This window comes from Copidosoma floridanum, unplaced genomic scaffold (assembly GCF_036245765.1).
Source record: "Copidosoma floridanum isolate Cflo_tuat_1 unplaced genomic scaffold, Cflo_Japanese_pri ptg000021l, whole genome shotgun sequence".
In the NCBI taxonomy this organism is placed as follows: Eukaryota; Metazoa; Arthropoda; class Insecta; order Hymenoptera; family Encyrtidae; genus Copidosoma; species Copidosoma floridanum.
The window spans coordinates 4484570-4506376 of NW_028321898.1; the positions used below are offsets into that span (position 1 = coordinate 4484570).

The following is a 21807-nucleotide window of genomic DNA, read 5'->3' on the forward strand; positions in this document are numbered from 1 at the left end:
TGGCGCTGCTTGTCATTGTAACACGTACCGTTGATAAGATCTCCCAACGGCGGCCACTGTAATTATTTTGCTCTATAAGATATAACATAGACAAAACCCCCGAAATGAGAACAGCACCGTCGACCCGCGAATATGGTAGTTGCTCATTTATCAGTTGGTGTCACTACTTTATATCCTCAAACCTTTGATCATGAAAAATTACGATTTTCACTGTCGTAATAAAGTGCGTTTTTAATCATAAGTGATTTCCTTATTAAATTAATGATTTGGAGAGAGGTCCCTTGAAGCCTTCATTTAGATGAACCACGTATGTGAAATATTAAATATGAATTATCTGTCTGCAATTCTAAATCGGTAGTGCATCTAAAATCAGAAGTCAAAAAGTGGCATTATAGCAAAAACTCAAAAATACTAGGAAAAAAAAATATCTTTGTATAGCCGAAACATAGACTATTGAAAAAGGGTCTTAGGCAACAGCTAGTTGTTGATCAAACGTTGGTTAATAAATTGTTTAAGTTAAAACAATCAGACTTTTAACAATAGCTCAAAAACTGTAGATTCTTTAAAAAAACGTTAAAATGGAACATTAAGCTTGTAAAAAGACCTACAAGATGTCGCAAGAATTTTGAAACTCAGATGATTTATTCATTCGCAAAGTTAAGAAAACCCTCCAAATAGGGCATTTAGTCAATTGTTAATAACTAACAATCCTTTTATTCAAGTGTTTCCAAATCCAGAATAAATTGTGTGTTTTTATGGTGCCAATAAATGCTCCCAGTTTCAATATAATCGTCTGTATCGTTTTCACAAACAGTTAATTATTTATTAAAATGTATCTTGCACAAGCTGCAATTTTTCTACGAATTAAAGGAAAAAAGTGGCTCTAAATTATTTTGTTTTCAATTCACCGTCGTTTTATCAAAAAACAATATTCTTTTACTAAATCGGCACAGTCAATTGATCATTAAATTAGTTAATGTAATGAATGTGCAAATAGCCATGTTAACTTATCCAACCATTTCTGTGTATTGATTTAGAAAGTTTGTAAGAAAAGTAGTAACGTCTTTTCGTTCGAGGTGATAATTAACGTATAATGACGTCACCAGCCGTACTCAGCTGCTCGTTGGTTTCGGTCCCCAGCCCTTGAAATCGCATCGACCCAAAAAAAAATCACTATCTCATCAACTATACTTATAAAAATATTGATTAGACGTATTTTTAACCTTCGCAGAATCAGTCCAAGCGACTAATTTAACAATAAATAATTTTTGTAACAAATTACCGGTTTTTTTATATCTAACTGCAACCCGTGTACGATGAATATATGTGCGTATATGTATGTGTCACGTGTATACAAACATACACACATACACACATACACGTAGACACATCCGAAGCGGTAAATATGTGAACCACGAAGAGCAAAATAGAGGTGACGGGGACAGCTAATACCTCTGAATAATTGAAAAAAGAACAAATATAAATAATATAAATATGGAGAGTAATGTACAAATATATATTCAAAAATTTCAAAAAGGATTATTTATTTTTATCATTGAGGCATTCTTCGTAGCTTATTTTTGATTTTTTAAAACGGAATCTGCAGATTTCTTTTCCACTGAAGTATCCATCAATGTTTCTTATTTTATTTAGATTTTATCAATAAATATATTCAGAGGTAGGTGAGTACGATATTATTGTTAATAATAAATAAATTAACGTATACAGTTAAAATAGTAAATTTGGTATAGAGAGAGTATTTCGTTAATAAGCTCACCTTGTACTCATAGAATGTTGTGCACCAAGGCTACAAAAAATTACTTGTACAAATATGATTTTTCTCCACCACCAAAATAGCTATAGCGCTCAGTTTTTCACTATCCTATTACTTCAAACAACTTTTTTATTAAATGTACTTGTGTAACGTGTCGTAATACGTCATTTGTAACGTAAATATATAGTTTAAAAATTTTCGGATAATTGCACCTACGGTTAAATGGTTTTCGGATATTTTAACTTTCGGTAAAGCGAATATTCGGAAAAATAGGCCTTCTATAATTTGAACCTACGGTAAAATTAATTTTCGGATTTATGGATATTCGCTTAAATGACTTTCACCAAATTCAACTTTCGGTTAGATGGTTATAGGTTTATTACGCACGCGGAAAATTGAATTTCATCAAAATAACTCTCGGTTTTGTGATCTTCGGTGTTTGGTTTTCGTTAATTGGAGTCATCGGAAAAATGACCGGCACTCTGCCTAAAATAAATGATACCATGAAAAAGGTTTGAAAGTAATCGAAAAGACTTCTTGTGGTATACGTAACATAAAAATTTTTTTGGGAAACAAATGAATTGCTTAAGGGAAACATGTTTATAGAATACCTTCTGTTTTGAAAAATTTCAATCGAAGGGTAGTAAGAAGGTTATTATTTTACAATTTATTAGGTTTCATTTTATATTTTCAAACTAACTGTTAGCATTTTCTTTAACACCAAACTACTCTAAAAATAAAGTTTGCATTAGGTAAGTACGTATCCAACTAGCGTAAACACAAGGACTCTCTTGGTCCTGGTGCTTTTCCTGATGTTTCACGCTATTAGTGTTAAGAACTTATATTTTTAACCATATAAAAGTCCTTTAATGAAAGTTAATTCTTAGAAGTTTCTAACCAGTATGTAACGACATATACTTTTGCCTACCCCAGGCATTTTTTATGACGTTCAGATGTTTATTGCACCCTTGGTAAGAGAAATAGTGTTTACTACTTAAGCGTCAATCTACTAGAGTTACTCTTTCAGCCTCTTTTACTAGTAATAGCATCAGTTGTTAAAACTTTAAAAACATTGTTAATCAAAGCTGTTAATCAATATTAAAGCTTATCTTTGATGATTAATGATCTAAATTTAAACGCTTTTCTGTTGAAGGAAAGTCGAATGTGCAGGCACGCTTCTGGAGCGATTAAGAACAATCAGTGACAGCTTCGTAATGATACATCTAAAACTCGGTTGTATGTTAAGGAAATTTTGTTAAGCTCCACATCGAAGTTTGTAATCACACATATTTACTTATTATGTAATTACTAAAATCTAACTACAGTAATTCTAGTATTTTCCATATGAAATTAGATTTAAAGAACAAATCTAAAAGATTATTATAAATTGCACAAAAATTGTATTTACCTGCATATTCTGGAAAGCAAATGGTTAGTGGAGATTTTCTTATTTTTTCTTCAAATAAATCTTTTTTATTTAGAAACAGAATGATAGACGTATCTGTAAACCACTTATTGTTACAGATGGAATCAAATAATTTGAGACTCTCTTGCATACGATTCTGAAAGAAAAAATAAACTCATATTAAGTAGTATACATAAATAAAACAGTTGATAAAAATTCTGTGATATGATATCATAACTTCAATCAGAAATTATTCATGATTTATCCTTATAAAAAAGACTATTTTTAATTTTTTCAAAATTTTAAGACAGATGTAGGTGGTAATAGTAATTTTGTTATGTTTTAAAATTGTTTGTACATTGAATGGTAAAAATATAAATATTGATGTCGGTGAATCCATAAAAACGTTAGCAGATAAATAATATGCATTCAATAAGGTAAGTTTTATTGATTTTATAAAAAATTTGCTTGAGCTGCAAAATCGTATATCGCTAATAGTATGCAGTTAAATTCCTTTTTTTTTTATTATAGGTTTGACTTAAACTTGGTAACACACACAAAAATTATGTGAAATATAACTATGCTTTTTTTATTGCAAATTAATTTCTTGTTTTCTTTACTTTAAATGTTTATTCTTCCAAAGAACAATAAATAGTTTTTACCTTACGAGTAAAGTACAAGCAGTTTTTTAAAATTCTTGCGACGATTTAATGTAAAAAATTAAGCTCCCACAAGGTTTTCAGTTAAATAAGCAATGCCTTGACGATTTAGATTAGTGTATTATTTTTAATAATTTTTGGAGATAACTTTGTAAAGTTCCAAGCAAGATATTTATTTAAAAAGTTATTTACAGAAAACTTTAGTGAATACTTGCTTACAGATTTTACAATTCCCTTTATTGTCCAACCTTTTAGGAGGTATATGATCGATTTTGAGGAGATTCATTTGCTTACTTAAAAAAAAAAAGTACTTCAACATGCTTATAGTACACATTAATTTTTTAAATATTTTTTATTAGCCGAATTTTCATGAACAGAATTCTTGAAATTGCATTATTCAGCATTGCTCTTATAGGCGAGAGCGATTATTTAGCTTTTGCTGTAAAAATTTCGAGGCTAAGGATTTATTTATGATGAGAAAAAGTTATAGTCGATAGCTTACATTCTACGGAGGATTCTCGTATCAAAAAATATACACCTAATGGGGCATTTGAAAGAAATATTAGTGCAAACGTAAACGAAGTTGCGAGCAGGTCTTATGCTAAGTGTATGAGAAAGACATGAACATTCTCTGCTGTCAGCTGATCTTTCCACACGCAGTGAGACGTCTTTACAAATTGCTTCTGGAATTTATTAAACTGGAAATTATGATATGAGACTTTACACATACCTTCTTAAGACTTCCATCTGTAATGCTGTGCAAAAAAAGTTCTTTTTTTGAAAATTCATAACACACTTTTGTTGATAAAAGTTGAGTCTACTTCTTCTTTTTTTAAGTTACTTTTTACCATGCAAACGACATGTTTTCAAGTTTTTTTACTGGAACTATCGGAAACAAGCTGCATTAAAGTATGTACCGTCATTTTTTCATAACATTTATTGGTTTATTTTTTTGGCACTAACGAATTGACACACAGTTAAATTAACCGTGATGCAGTAGGCAGACATTTCCATGTATGGTTACTACTTTTCAATTCAAACCGGTATCTTATACATTACATAACTACCTATGGTGTGAAACGCCCGTGCCATCTCACGGATATATTTTTTAATAGAGAGGTGAGAGAAGCTGAGTAGATATGTGATAACCATGTAAAAAGAGCAATTTTGTTAATGAGTTTTATGTAGTTATAGAACGTTGCAAGTTGTAGAAATGTTTGCGACAGTGAAATAAGTCACCAAAAAATTCAAAACGAGAGCATTTTAAAAAGACAGTTTTTCTACGAAGTCAGAATTTTATGGGCTGTAAGGATCTATTTAAACACGTGAGAGCTAGAAAGAGAGAGACAAGCAAACCTGACCTCTCTTTTACTCTTGAATTCTTAAATTGATTCCGTACAGTCAGTTTATTTCACAAGATTTCAGCTTCGTGGATTACTTGTTTTGTAAAAACACACTTGTTATTACTACTTGGATACCAAATTCAACCATCACAAACATTCATACCCCTTTCAGCATCCCATAATCACGTAAAATTTAAAAACAAAGTAACTCTTTGTACATGCTTACCACATACCTGTTTAGCTTTTCTCACCCCTCTATTAAGGTGGCTCCAGTGGCCTCAATGTTAAAATTATAAATAACCCAACCGAGGTTAATAAAATTGAATTATATTCTTTGAATTCCCATCTTTCTATTCGTATAAAAAAAAAATTAAAGTTGACGATGAAAATTGTAAGAAATCATGCTTACAAAATCGTAGTTTTAAGACGGATTAGATAGGAAATGCAAGCTTACGCGATATACAACCTACTGCTGCACTTATATAAATAACCCGTAAGGTGTAAAAAACATACTATCTTGCATATATTATTACGCAGTTTTCGATGACATGAGAAAAGTGTCTTGTTATCGAACAAAATCTTTAAATAATCGGAGACTAAGTATACAGTTGCGAGTGCAAGTCAGCTCTCAGCTGTCTGCATTCTGCAGAGTACATATATATAGGTATAACTACTCTTGAACTTAGGAGCGTACCGTAACAGTTCATCAATTAGGGCACCATAAAACTTTTTTGTTTTTTTATATTTACTCACTAAAGTAACAGATAAAATGTAGAATATGGCTTACAACAGTCTCTACGATAATTTTATACCATATTTTAAAGAAAATAATGATTAATTTTTAGTCTCCCCATTTTGATACGGCACTAGGCGCTGGAGCCACCTTAAGGCATTTCGACAACTGATGTCGCGGTCGGCGGTAGTTATCTAGCGTACGAGAGCCCCTGCACACCCGCTTACCCCTTCCCAGAAAAAACTACCAAACCTCCACAAAGTTGTTCTTAAAATTTAAAACAAATTTACGTTCAAAAACGTGTGTTTGGAAAAACAGGATTCAAAAATTTCACACAGGTTTCACGTGTTTAATTCTTCCCCTTTGTTTAAATCAATTAAAACTTTTTGCAGAAACAAAACTAGTGTGTTTTTACCAAAATTTTTTTACCTTGTCGTATGAACTATTATAGAGAATTTGGACAGAATTAAAGAAAAAAACGTTTTTTTTAATAGCAATAAATAAAAAAATTTTTGTATTTATCATACGCTAGCAGCCTCATTCAGCTTTGCCTAAAATTCACTCAGTGGAGCTCTTCAGTGTGTTGACTCACAATGTAAAATATTTTTAGGTTATTAATACTTTTAAATTTAGCTTGTATCGTTGAAAATTTTTGAGGTAAAGAAGTTCCAACTACATAAGTTGTTGTTTAAGTACCATGCAATATTCGTTGGATAAGATGAAAAAATGCTTAAAAAACTTATCGATACTTCAAATGATCGTGCATTTCTTACGCTGTAAAATAGTTGTTAGACATAAGAAAGACCGTTCCCATGTTATACTATATGAAAAGGGCTAATTGCTCAATCTTTAAAGATTCGGACCTAATAAAAAATATAATAAAATTTTTTTTTAATCACTAAAATTACCACCAGAGAAAAAAGTCCTGGAGCCTTGTTTCTTTTTTTTTTTAGCACTATTATGAATACAAATACATCCAATTCAACCTATTTGAATGGATAAAAGATTTAAGTTATCAATCTTATGGTTTAAATGAAAAGCTAATTGGTCACTTAATTGATTATTTATTTACCGATTTTGACACTGCCATTCCAATCTCAATCAATGTTCTGCATCAGTTTTTTAAAGCCCAAAATAATACACATTTAAAGAATTTAAAGTTTTCCTCCCAATTTGCCGTCTTACAATTATAGGCCTTGTAAAAAACTTTTACGAGCCCTATAAGAGCTTTTGCAGCCAACTTTGTTGAGTTGTAACAAAGAAAGCAAGGTAGTTCGACGTAAGGTGGCCCCTTGAAAGATCGGTGAGCTAAGCTCTTGGTCTTACTAGACGTAGTGCTCTTATAGTGATAAGGCTATTGACCTCTAAAGGCTATTTTATGTCAACTTTGTTAAGTTCTAATATATTTTTTGGCATAGTAGTCCAACGTCCGATGGCCCTAAAAAAGACCGGTGAGCTTCTTAAAAAAACTCTTTCTTGACTTCAGTTAACAGCAATTGTGACTGCCTGTACATCTCAGGATGATCTACTCTGGCCTACTGTTAAAGCCCCAGACTGATGAAGAGAAAAATTACAAAGTCCGAAGCTTTGGAGCTAGTTGTAAAGATCTTTCCCAACATCTCCTAGTACTACATCAAAGACGTTAGTGTCTAAAACACCTTTTTTGTTTTGCAGGTTCAGTTGTTTTGGTAAGCTTAGATGAGGAGATTGGTTAGTGATACTTGCCTGGTGGAGACTGTCCCGTTGGCTCAAGTTTTTTTTTCTTCATAGCTGTTGTTGGTTTGCCCAGCGCAGACCTTAGAGAGGATCAGTGATTCCTGGTTGAATGTTTAGAGTCGAGAGGGTAATATAGGGTCGTTGGTCACTGAGGTTCTCAGTCTTATAAAAAACAACTCCACTCGTGACGACTGCCAGTGAATGACTGACTGGGTTTAATAGTGCCCGTCTTTAGTTAATATAGTCTTTTAGTAGACGAATCGCTTCTGGAAATGGTAGTAAAAATGTATTTATTGGCAAGGTAGTTTACACTTAGGTGGCCCTTAAAAAAACCGATGAAATTGATGGTTAAGTAGGGAACAAAAATACTTATAATGGCCCTAAAAAGCGCCAGTGGTGAAACTTCCAGCTATTCTTTATTATTATTCCTGATGATGAAGAGCTAACTACAGGTAGCTTAACTCTTACCCTTGCAGTCTCTACGTACGGATACTGTACAGAAGGAAGGTACGACATTGACTAAAGAATATCTCTTCTTCGGGTCATTCCCCGGATAACCAACTGCTCATCGTTAGTCGGGAAAGTGGGCCTGCAGAGGAATACTGTCTCTGTAGATATGCCGTTGGAATGATCACTAAGAAGTTGGCCGTTGTGGCTGCCCGTACTCTTAAGGGCTGTCTTCCCTGGCTTACATTTGTAGTAACAAATTCTCTGACGGCACCAGGCTGGATTGTGATACGGCCACACAACTCTGAAGAGTTGGAGCAGATTGTGCTCTGGCAAGATACGTCTCCTAGTGTTACGACGGAGACGTCATTGGTTAGAATAATTTTTTTTTGATGGCACTCGTCAATCGTGGAGATTTAGGGTGAATGGAGATCTAAGTCCCTTCCCCCTTAAAGAAGAGTGTCATCCGTTACCGGGATGTCCAGCTGCACGACTATCATCTTCATTCTCTATATGCAGCTCGATGAACTGCCGGGAAACAAATGCATAATTTTTTGAGACGCTCCAGCGTATGATAACCACACTTATTTAATTCTGTTGCAGGTAGCCTCGATTTTATGTCAACGCCACCTTGGGGCTCCTACTAAACTAAAGTGAAACGCTGGCGTATTTCTGCAGAACTTTGAGCTTATTTATTGCTATTATTATTAAATTTTTCAAGATGAAAACTATACTAAAACCATCTAGGAAGTGTCATGAATCAGTGTGCAAAATTTCAGCAAAATCGGTTCTGTAGTTTTCGCGGTTAGCGATTACAACGGTTTTAGTGACTTTGCTTTATATGTTAGTAAGATTATTAAGAACTTATGCTTTACTTGGATATAAGGCCCCCTAAGGAGTAACTTTAAAAGAAAAAATATTATTTGTGAAGAAAATAATGTTTCTGAATAATATCTAGTTGGTTAACCATCAGAATTAAGATTGGGAAAAATTATACCTATTAATAATTGTATGATTTAGTTGTGAATAAGAAAAACAATAACACATGGTACTTACACTTTATATAGACGTCAACTCTCGGACTAGTATCTCATCCACTTTGGCCAAGTGGTGAGACGCTTGCCTGATAAACTGCGGGCTCGAGTTCGAGGCTCATGTTAGCCGAAGTTTTTTTTTTCCAATAACTGTTGATATTGTAGGTAATCGTTGTATTAATGTATAAATTATAATCGTTGCACAAAATTTTTTTATTAATTTTTTTTTTTCCGAAATCTCACCTGAGATCTCAGATGAGAATTCGGCATGAGATCTCACCTGAGATCTCTGGTGGGAAATCACATGAGATATAAAATGAGATCTCGAGTGAGATTTGTCAGAAGGGGATGCTCAGTGCTTCCGCAGACTTATATCAATCTGCTGCAAGATTCGGGCGCAAGATGCTTGTACAAGAAGTGCACAAGGCTTGCATAAAGTAATTTGCATTAATTTTTTCATTTTAGTGCACTCGAAAGTGCATCAGACGTGAACAAGAAGTGCACAGAGGCACGTTGGCACAACGCTTGCGCAAGAAGTACGTCAGACGTGTGTTTGGATGCTTGTATTAATTTATTGTATTTTAATGCATTTGCAAGTGCATCAAACGTGCACAAGAAGTGCACAGAGGAGCATGTGCATGATGCTTGCACAAGAAGTGCACGAACCTTGCATAAAGTTACTCACAATAATTTTTTTACTTTAAAGCACTCACCAGTGCATCAAACGTGCTTAATAAGTGCAAACGGGCGCGTACGCACGGCACTTGCGCAAAAAGTGCGTCAGACTTGCATGAAGTTGTTTGCATTAATTTTTTCATTTTAGTGCACTTGCAACTGCATCTGACGTGCAAAATAAGTGCACAGAGGCACGTGCTTACGGTGCTTTTGCGCAAGAAGTTCAACAGACGCATGTTTAGTTACTTGCACTTATGTATAGTACTTTAATGCACTCGCAAGTGCATCAACCGTGCACAAGACTTGTATAAAGTTACTTGCATTAATTTTTTCACTTTAACGCTCTCACAAGTGCATGAAACATCCACAAGAAGTGCTAAGGGGCACGTATGCATGGTGATCCTCTAGGGAGTGATGAGACTATGAAGCGCCATATTGATCTTAAGCGGAAGTGACCGTAACCGCTAAAATTTGAATGGAGTGTATAATCAAAATAGAAAATGTGACTTGAAAAATAACAAGATTATTTTGTAGTACCTCAAAAATAGTATCTAAGGGTAAGAGGATGCAGTTAAAATATTTATAATAAAAATACAAACTTAAAAATACATCGGCTTTTATTTTGCAATTTTTAACATTGCATATAAGTTATATACATCTCAATCAATATTTTATTTTTATAAATACATGTATACGTACGTATAGAGGCATACGTCATAAAAAATTATAAAACATGTTTAAACAAAAGTATAATTCAATCGTGTATAGTTCAATACACATTATTTTGTAATGTATGGATTAAAAAAATATAAATCGTGTAAAAATCAAGACATAATTTGTTCATACTTCAATGCTAAAAAAATTTTTTTTTAAATTGATAGATGTTATGAGTATTACAATAATTACACCAACGGTAAATAATGTCATTAAAAAGTAGTGGGTCTTTGGTATAGAAAAAAAAAAAAATTAATACTGACTGAATATAGGGATTAATTGAAATCCTCTTAATGACAGGATGAACCCCTATATTTGTAGATTGAAAAAAATACATGTCATAATGTCAGTTATAAATGGACAAACAGTAAAATTATATGTCTATATGTATACATTAATTTTGTAGTAAAACAACAAATGTTACTGCTATAAACGAAAATGTATTTAAAAATTACTATAAAATTTTTGTATTTTAAGATAAATGTGTACAAAACTCTTGTCATAAAATATATGTTAAAACCTTAGACGCTACAATGATAACATTCAACGATCACGAAATAATAACAAACTGTCGCATGCATCATAATACTTTTACTTGCCTGTAAATTTTTTTTATAATGTTTTTGATTTAACTTTAACTTTGAGCGCAATAAAACAATATATTAGTTTTGTTTTTAAACTATGACACTCTGGTAGATGAAACTGTATCTTATTAAACTTGTTAAAAAAAACTGTCTTAAATTACACTTAAAACATTTAACATGCTTATAATATTTTCTAAATATAGTCTCCATCTGTTTAAAAAACACTAAAGTTTTTTCATTCATGAATTAACGTTTTGAATTTTGTGATCTGAGCAACGTTAATTCGCTATATTTTAAATACAAAATCTTACGTGAGCACGCCATGCCGCCCGTAAACATTTATCACAGACTTTTTGAATTTTTACTATTGATGAAATTAAATAGCCAGCTATGTAATGTCATACGTTTGTTTCTGTTCTGTTAAAGGAAATCGGTTAAATTAATACAGCTGGTATATCATTTTCTGATGACGATTCATGATTTTTATCAGATAAAATGAAAAAGGTTTTTGTGCAGCGGTTGGTTAATAAAATATCTAGAAATTCTGATAAAAAAGTCCGGTCATCTTGATCATAATTACTATTTGATATTATTTTCATATACTGTGAAGTGGTTATTAACTTTAAATTATTTTTGCATTACAACGCATTTGGAACGACATTTTTTAATCTTACAAAGGAAAAAATATTCTCCAAGCAATCTTGACTCAATCTACAAGGGTAAAAAAAAGTAAAATTATAGCGATTGAGAAGTAAGATCGTAAGCTCTAAGACAGTTGTTGTAGATATAAAAACAGCTGTCTGAAAGGGCTTCCATGGACCCTAAATAACAATATTTAATTATCTAAATAAATCTCTAAATTCTATTGAAAATTACATTTATTTGCATCGGATTTACTAAGCGCCAAACTAATATTTCTACTAGACATAAAAGTGAACCAACGAGTCACTATTCTAATAAACCATGTTGTTGTTAATTTTGCATCGCTTGGATTGCTGTTGGTTGGTCATTTTACTCAATTATTATTAAGATCAAAGTGTAATTAATTATTTATTACTTATACGAGGTGTGTTCAAAAAGTAACGAGAATTTTAAAATTTCGCGGGTTTGGAGAGCCCGCCTGAATACAATTTTTTTTTATTATGTTGGTACACATGCCCCTGCAGTACGATAAAATTTTTAGCAATATTCATCGCTTACTTTTTAAGTGGCAGCCACTAACGTTAGACGTGTTTTTCGAGCTTGGCGATTTTCGTTTGCGAAAAAAAAATGGATCAAAAAATTTGTATTCAATTTTGCGTAAAAAATGAAATAAAGTGGTGGCGAAGTTTGTTAAATGTTAACAAAGGCATATGGTAAGTCTGCTATGAGTAAAGCAAGGATTTACGAGTGGTATACGCGTTTCAAAGATGGCTGCGAAAACGTTGAAGATGACAAACGACCCGGACGCCCAAGCACATCAACCACCGATCAAAACGTAAAAAGTAGCATAGTGCATCATGAATTCTTGCCACAAGGTCAAACAATCAATAAAGAGTACAACCTAGAAGTTCAACGCTTTTTGCGTGAAGCAATCCGGAAAAAACGCTTGGATTTCTGGCAAAACAACTCATGGCTTTTGCACCACGATAATGCACCTGCTCACACTTTATTGCTTGTTTGTGAATTTTCGGCCAAAAACAAAACTGTAACGTTGCCTTAGCCTTTATATTGGCCAAATATGGCTCCGTGTGACTTTTTTCTATTCCTAAAAATAGAGAGAACATTAAAAGGCCGTCGTTTTACAAGCATAGATGACATTAAAAGCGGATCGCTGAAAGAGCTATAAGCTATTACAAAGATCGAGTTTCAAAAGTGTTTCAAGGATTGGAAAAAGCATTGGCACAAGTGTATTATATCCAAAGGGGATTATTTTGAAGAAGACAAAATAGATATTGATGAATAAATAAATATTTTTTTTTTTTAATAAAAATTCTCGTTACTTTTTAAACACACCTTGTATAATTTAATTAATAAAAACCAAAATTAAAATTCTGTCAATATTACATAAAAATTAGTAGCAATTAAATAAGTACAACGAATGTCAATTCTTTTCTTTTTAAAAATTTCATTATATTGATGATTTTTTTCAAGCAAAAAATAAAGTTTTTTGCAAGTAATCATTTCACTCATTTATTGCATTTCTTAAATCATCATAAATAATATTATTCTATCGTGTATTATAATACGAAGCAATTAATTTTGATGATCTCTCTGGGGTCAAGTGGTTTCTTTTGGTCGAATGAACATAGGTCTATTCAGAAAACAATCTTTCTAATTGGCCAGTTGAAGCACATACATTTTTTAATTTTATCACTAAAGCACTCAATTTTGGATGAAATATTTGTGCAGCTTCCCAGAAAATTAACCCAGATTGATAATTTCTTGCAAACAGATTTGAAAATACGTCAACTTTATTTTTATAATCTTCAAGCTCTCGTAACCCATCTTCGTTTAAATTATCTTAGAAAAATTGGTCAACTTTATTCGTGTGCGCTTGATTGTTCTGAAATCTTCGCCCTTTGTACTTGAGATTTAAATAATTTTCCACTAATCCATACACATTGACTGCTTTCTCTTTTCTTTCTCTGATAAGTCGTTTATACTCTTCGTTTAAAACTGAAACTTTTAATTTTAACCAAAGTTCAGTCGAATCAGCCAACGTACAATTTGATTTCTTGCAAATCTAGCTTCAAAATTGGGATCATTCAACAAATTTATATTCTCTTCAGATAATTGATTACGGTTTTCTTCATTGTGAGCCACTTCTCTCATAATATGCAAGTTATTTGAACACCGACGGAATGCATCATGATGACTGCACCATCTGGTTTCACCAATTGATACAATTCTATTGTCTTCTCTCTTAAGTAACTGGCATTCGAGTCGTGGCTTTTTAAAATCTTTTAACAAATGATTGCCTTGAGTGGCAAAAACGTTGTTGACAACAGACTGACTTAATAAATCGCCACTATGGCTATTGCAAGTCATATGCCAGACGTCAACTAGTCTTCCCATTCGGATCATATTACTAGCATTATCAGTAATAACTGCGTAAATATTCAAATTATATTTTTTTCTAGCTGTTTCAATGCACTCATTGACAACTTCACGCAATGATTCACCAGTTTCTCTTAAAGTACTAAAATTCCAGGAGTCCAAGTAAATATACTTTTTATCTTCCAATCCATCCAAACGGAGCATTGCAACAACATTTTGAGTATTAGGTGACTTGTGTTTCCACCCATCAATGAGTAGTACTGAATCATTTGCTTGCATGTTAACAATAGAATCTTGTAATTGATTGAAACAGTTGTTTAAAATTCCGTTTGCTAGCGTTTTCCTAGTTGGTAAAACATAGTCTTGGTTGCGAGCATGAACAAAATTTTTGAAATGGTTTGATTCAACAATAATAAAAGGTACATTACATCAAAAAAAAAAGTTGCCAAGTAAGATATCTAGTTCTCTTGGGTCAAGTTTGTTGTGAGCTGCAAGAAAATTAATTAAATCAATTCTTCAACTATTGGGAATCACAATGAATTAACATAAAAATATTTTATGATATTCATAAATACCTTTCAAATTATCGGTAAAAAAGACTTCAAATAAATATCAATTTGAAAATTGTATGAGCTTGGAATAATAGTTAATTTTGAATTAATACTTTTTATTTTGGTTAAGTAAAGTGACTGTCTATTTTAGGTTATAAACTCTATTTTATGCACACACAAATCGGATTATTAGACTTTTAAACGATGTTTTGAAGTTTCTGACATTTCTTACAATCATACAAGTTTATGGCATTAATGACAAGTTTCTTACAGGTATACGTCAGAAACCCTCAGATCGTGTCGGAAGACCACCACTGCTCCTGGGATCTGATCTCAACTCTTCGATATCTCGCAAATCGCTGAAAGTTGACCAATTATACAGTAAGATAATAACCTTACCTGTGGATTTAACAGTGGGGTTTGCTACATACACACACACACGCACACATACGCACACGCACATACACACGCACACACATATATATGTATATATAGTATAAGTGGACAACTTGCAGCGATTTGCGAGATATCGAAGAGTCGGGAGCAGGGGTCTGATCCAGGTCTTTCGATATTTCGTGAATCGCTGTGAGTTGGCCAATTAATCAGTAACATAATAACCTAAGCTGTGGATTTAACAATGGGGTTTGCTACATGCATATGACGTATAATTGGCCATCTCCTAGCAATTTGTGAGACCCTTGTTCTTACTTCCGAGATACTGGCATGCAAAGCACCTTGTTTTTGTGGAACTCAGTTATTTGGTGAACCAAGGTGGAGATTGATTAGTATCACTTACCTATTAAAGACTGCCCTGTTTGTCCATATCACTGAGTGCATACATCAGAGAGGATCGGTATAATTTACTTTAAAGTATTTGTTGGAAATAAATGTGAAAAAATATTTATTGGCAAGGTAATTTGACGTTCGATGGCTCTAAACAGGATAAATGAGGTTTATGGTGGCTTTGTATGTTTAGAGACTAATGATGGCTATGAAAAGGGCAACTGGTGATATTTGTCACCAAAAGCTAACGATACTTTTAGCAGATGTGGCTGCGTGTCTCCTAAGAGTTGTTCTTCTTAGTTTGCTGTTGTAGCAAAAAGTGCTTTGGCAGCAACAAATTAGTCAGAAGTACGGCTATAACGTCTGCAAGCGTCGGAGTTGGTTATGCTCTGGCCAGTTGGCTCCAGATATTATGCCAAGGACATTGGCGTTCAGAACGCCTTTTTTTCGTGGCACTCGGTCATCTTGGTTATTCAGGGTGAGAATTGGCGTAGATTGCTAATTGCAGAGTGTCAGACTGTCATCGGTAGCTAGAATATCCAGCTGCAAAACTGATAGCTCTATTACGGACGAGCTGCCAGTAGACGAGTATGGTTATTTATATTTTGCTTAGGAATATTATCACAACACTCATTGATTTCGATTGCAGGTGACTTTGATGTTGCTTTGACAGCACCCAGTGGATTCTACTAAACTAAAGTGAAAAGTTATCGTATTTTTTAAAACTTTTTGGCTTATTTGTTGTTGTTATTGTTAATTGTTTTGAGAAAAAAAGCATGCAAAAACCATCTAGAAAATATGTAGAATCTGTGTACAAAATTCCAGCAAAATTAACTCTGTAGTTTTCGTGGTTAGCGATTACAACGGTTTCTGGGACTTTGCTTCATATGTTATTAAGATATAAAAAAAGTGAGTTGCATAGACAATGGAATCTTTAAATATAATTTATACTTATTTCTATTGCAGTTCTTATAAACTTGTTGTTAGTACGGTTTTTTGTCCGTACACGCAATTACCATATTTCAACAAAATTAAATATACATTTATACATTTCAATGTCAGTTGATAACTTAATTCACTAATTATAAACTTTGTTCTTTAATCTCCGCTTCAGAAATAAACTAACAAGAATAAAAAGTCTTTTGTTAATATAATAGAGTTGCTGTGGTACAACAAACAACGATTTATTTACGAAATAATAGAAAATATGTAACTGATGACTGACTTTGTATGTGACTCGTGCTATCATTATCATCTTGTTAACATACGCAAAAAACACAAAACCTATCACTATTTGCTGAAAGATAACTTGATTTAAATGTTTTAAATTTGTATTTTTCCGCCTTCGGGTGGTTTTGGGAGGCGGGTACTTCCTTGGGCGAAAAAGCAGTTTTCCGGAACTCGTTCGAAAAGTCTCCTTTACGAACCTCGTTACGTCCCTCGCCTTCAGCTCAGGCCGCAAACCTCTCGGTTTGCAAACAGAGACTTTTCAAACTCGTAGGAAAACTACCATTTCCGCCCTCGTGTGGTTTTAAGAGGCTGGTACTTCCTCGGGCAAAAAAGCAGTTTTCCGATACTCGTTCGAAAAGTCTCCTTTACGAACCTCGTTACGGACCTCGCCTTCGGCTAGGGCCGCAAACCTCTCGGTTCGCAAACAAAGACTTTTCAAACTCGTAGGAAAACTACTATTCTTATCATGGGCCTAAAGTGCAACTGCCGTTTTGTGCCTTCGGATCACACTTTGCGCCCTTGTAATTACTTTTGGCTCACGGGCAGAAAAGTTTTTTGCGCCCTTCGGGCCCAAAGTACTTTTCTGCTCTAGGGCCCAAAGCGATTTACTGGGCACAAAGTGTGCCCATGGGCGCAAAATTGCACTTTGCGCCTTTGGTAAGAAAAACATTAGCGACTCGGGCACCAAGATACAACATTTGTGCCCTTCAGGCGCTCATAGTTGTTCTTTGTGCCCTAGTACCGTTATGTACCATTTCGCATTAAATAATATCTAAAAACTGCAAAAAAATGAATCAGCACTTTCAAGCTTTGCTATGTATAAAAAATCAAAATTTTTAACAAAAATCAAGAATCAAGTGGTTCAAGGTATTTAAATGACTTACATTAAAAGCTCAATAATAGTCAGCCGAATAGATTTTGCGTATTGCATCTTGAAATAACGTGAATTGAAAAAATTAAATAAATCCTAATGCCAAAAACTTCTGTTTGATCAGAACTTTCTCATAGTAAAGTCACTTAGGGATTTTTATTGCCAATACAACGTATTTACAATAAGTGCAACTATATCAACAAGTGCTGGAGCCCTACGATAATTAACCAATTAGGGTTAAAAAAACAGCTGAGTGAGGCAAAACAGTTTATATGTGTGTATATATATATATATATATATATATAAATGTGCGCAATAGAATCTGCAATGATGTGTTACTATGCATATATAAGCTAGTGGGGCTAACGCCCGGGCCCCCCTGCGCACTCTGCTCACCAACCCCCCACTAACAAATTGAGTAGACAAAATAATGACATTACTCGTGTATTTATCAATGCAGGCTGATAATTAGTTAACAACAGCAGAATACGTGACTCAAAAAGGAGTTGATAAAACATATGATAGTATAAATATTATTTTTCCAATAGAATTTTTAAATAATATCAGAAAAGATCTTTTCCCACACGAATAAGAATATAAAATAAATGCTATAGTAATGTTAATAAGAACTTTAAGTATATAAGACGGTCTCTGTAGAGGCACAGAATTAAAAATAAAAAAATTATTTAAGTATAATATAGAAGCAGGAATAATAACGGGAGAAAAAAAAGAAAGCAAAGCTTATATTTCTAGAATAACATTGAATACTGGCACCTCATCATAATTACCTCTTGTCTTCTATAGAAAACAGTTTCCCTTTGTATTAGCATGTTCTATGTTTATCAACAAATCACGGCAGAGTTTTGATTCCTTAGGATTGTATATTAAAAAACCTTTGTTCTCTTACGGACAATTATACGTTGCTATATTAAGATGTAAGAATCCAAAAAGAATTTTTATTCAAATTAAATCCGAGAATAAATCAGAAATTAAAAATATTGTTTAGCAAGAAATTTTTTAGTAATTTAAAAATATATGACTTTGAAGATCGTCACATTTAAACAGACGTATGTTAATTCATAAAAACCATGAAAACGAAATATGTAAAGAATGTAGAAAGGGTCTTAAAAGAACAGATAGGTTGAAACGATACATAAAATGTCACAACATTAGGCTAAGAGAATGAATTATTGTTTTAAAAGCTTAATTGTATTTGTCTATTTAACTATACCTTCTCCTGAATTCTTTTTTTTTTGTAAATAAAGTCCTCAGTTAATCAAGAATTTTATATTCAGGTAAAGTGCACATGAACCAGAAAGAGATTTGAAATGTAAAAGTTCAATTGAGTTAAACAAATAATGGTACTTCAGAGACATATAGTAAATAAGGGGGAGCGGAGAGACAGAGGAAGACCTATGATCAGTGACTTGGAAAACCCTAAAAACGAGGTGTGACTTGGGTACTAAATTACATTTATTTCTTAACATTTATGATGGTAAAACATTCAATCAATAAGTATTTTTTGGGGGAAGGTAGAGGGGGAGGTGAAGAGTGAGCGGAGGGGTAAGGTAACTTAAATATAATTTGATCAAAAATAACGTTGAAAAAAGTAAATAACTATGTGAATCGAGGGGGAGCTGTGGGGAAGCTGAGGGGGAGCGTGGGGGGAGCTGAGACTTACTTTCGTTAATACAACTATATAATATAGGAAGATGTATACTATCGTCATTGGCATAGTGAAAAACAGCCTAAAATTCAATTGTCACATCAACTACTTACACAGCAAACAAAACATGTTTTACGTGGCTTCCGAACCATCGGATCACAGTGGGAATAACGCACATGACAAAGTAGATTCTCAAAATTGCAAGCCCAGTGTAAAGGCCGGGTCTTTAACTTGTAAGCATGCTTTACCAAGCCCCCCGAGCTATAAGAACCGTAGCCTAAGCCACTGTGCTACCGCGGCCGCCTAAGGCTATACAGTTGAGTTATCTTTAGGACGAACGCGACCGTTCTTGAAGGGAACCCAATTAAATCTAAGTACTCGCTTTCTTTTTTTCAAGTGTGTAAAAAAGCAAAAAAAAAAGGTATTTAATGACAACTACTGTTTTGTTTTGCACAATAGTAATAGTAAAGCATGTGTGCATATACGGAAATTTTATGATATATGTGTTTATACAAGTAAATTTTCGATGTTGTGATAATTAAATAAAAAAGAAGGAAATGCGAATAACTAAGCTTAGTGCAGCAATTTTAATATTTTAATAAAATAATAAACAACGTTCCTGATTTATAAAAAGTTTATTAGGTATCTTAACAGTAACAAGTTTAATATCTCTTCTGAGTTCCTAAAATATACTCTGAGATGCACTTTACAATGTTTAATTATAAAATTGCTGGTTTTGTGGTTTTACGTCCAGTTTTTAATTTCTTTGAAAGAAGGCCTTACGTACCAAATAGCATCACTTTGCAATTTATTAACGATAATTTATCAAACTTCATAAGTTTCTAGAAGATACTTAAGGGGGCTCCTACGACTACTGCTGAGGTCAAAGACAAACAAAAAATAAAGTTTTGTTTTTCAATAAACAAATGTGTCTGAAAATCATTATGATATTTTTAATAACGTATGAAGTGAGAAAAATGATATTTATGTGTGTAGTTTAACTTTGTACGAAAAATTAATTATTGTTTTGACCAGTCTAGTGCATACGAGGGTACACCACCAGACCAGACCACCTGTGTTGGTGTAGTATAGCGATGTAATATATAGGTATATGGTATATATATGTCGTGAACAAGTACGTCTGCTACCTACGTGACCTCCTGACCTCCCGGACCCTATTTATTTATTTCCATCACAAATATCTCGCTAAAATGGTCCTTTATTCACAATTTTTAATACAGCATATTACAGAGAAAGACTTCATCTACAAAACGTATATATTCAGTCTGGTGGGACATTTAATTTAGGTTTATTATAAACGAAAACAAATTGTTTTTCACGCTGCCCCATAGGAACACGTGCTAATAGTTACAACTTTGAGCTCGGATTTCTCAAAATTTTGACCCATTCGAAATATAATTTAGACCACCATTAAATTCAGTAGACTTTTATTTACAAGAAATAATATATCTCTGTTTGGGGACTTTCGTAAAGGAGCCCCCTTAACATAACAATAAGAAGTCTGAGCCTTAAGCATAAGGTCAGATATGATTTTTATATCGGTTCTAAAGTTATAAAGATTTAAAGGTAATTAATATTTGTCTAGCGTACAACACTGTTATAACGAAATTAACTTTCAACACTCAAAAGGCCAGAATGGCTGTTGGAGAACCCCGTACGGGTGTCAGAAGAGCCTTTATACGTTGTAAATTTTCTCGATCTGTCATAAAGGCATTTCTTTAGCTTCTCTTGCACCAATTGAGTTGATTAAAAAAAAAAATTGGGGTATCCAATTAAAAAAAGCTTTACGATCACAAATAAACATATGGTAAGGTATTAATAACAATTTCCAAACAAATTTAGAGAATTTCTTAAGTTCTTGGGAAAATAATTTGTTTACTTATTTAGAAACTTTTTCATGAAAGAATCTGACTTTGGCACTATCTACAGATGATGCAAAATAATATCCAGTACTTACATTCAAAGCTTCGAAGGTGTTTCATGTAGTATTATTTTATTGATGCATGTGATAAAAGGACCGTATACGGGAATCAAAGTAGGAAAACGATACTTTTTTAACGAAACTATTGTATTTTTATGTGAGAAACAGTTTTAACAAGTATTAAATACTTTTAAAAGTTTTAACTTACTTATCCATTAACAAATTACTGCAATTAGTATATTGTTAAACCGCTCAAACTATAAATAGAAGTGTTATTCAATTATGGCATTGAAAGGACCATTAGTGGTGTCCAGATAGCGAGTTACCTACTTTACATCCTCGAACGTCGATGTAATGAACTGCACGATTTAGTTGAGCGCTGGATTGACAGGAAGAAGGAAAGAAAAATGATGTTATCACCTTTTTCTTGATATTCGACCAAAAGATGTTACTCCTTTATTTCCACCATACAAACAAGTTAGCGCGTTACACTAAATTTGCATACTTGGTCCCTTAGTTTAGGCGCTCAGGCCCCGTATTGCACGAAGCAATACGAACGCCTGATTCGTTTGATGTGCAGATGGCAACTGACTTGGCTAGCGTTTTTTTTTCGCTCGTACTTGTCTCGCACTTTTCGGCAG

At 33.2% G+C, this 21807-nt stretch overlaps 1 protein-coding gene across 3 annotated transcripts in view; it reads right to left on the reverse strand.

Moving 5' to 3' along the window:
* Positions 1-21807, reverse strand: part of Galphao (G protein alpha o subunit) — a 526726-nt gene that overhangs the window by 74260 nt on the left and 430659 nt on the right. For all 3 annotated transcript variants that reach the window (XM_089594134.1, XM_089594132.1, XM_089594135.1), the window contains one exon: positions 3183-3336. In XM_089594134.1, the coding sequence (XP_089450260.1) occupies positions 3183-3336 (154 nt within the window). The remainder of the gene's footprint in view (positions 1-3182; positions 3337-21807) is intronic.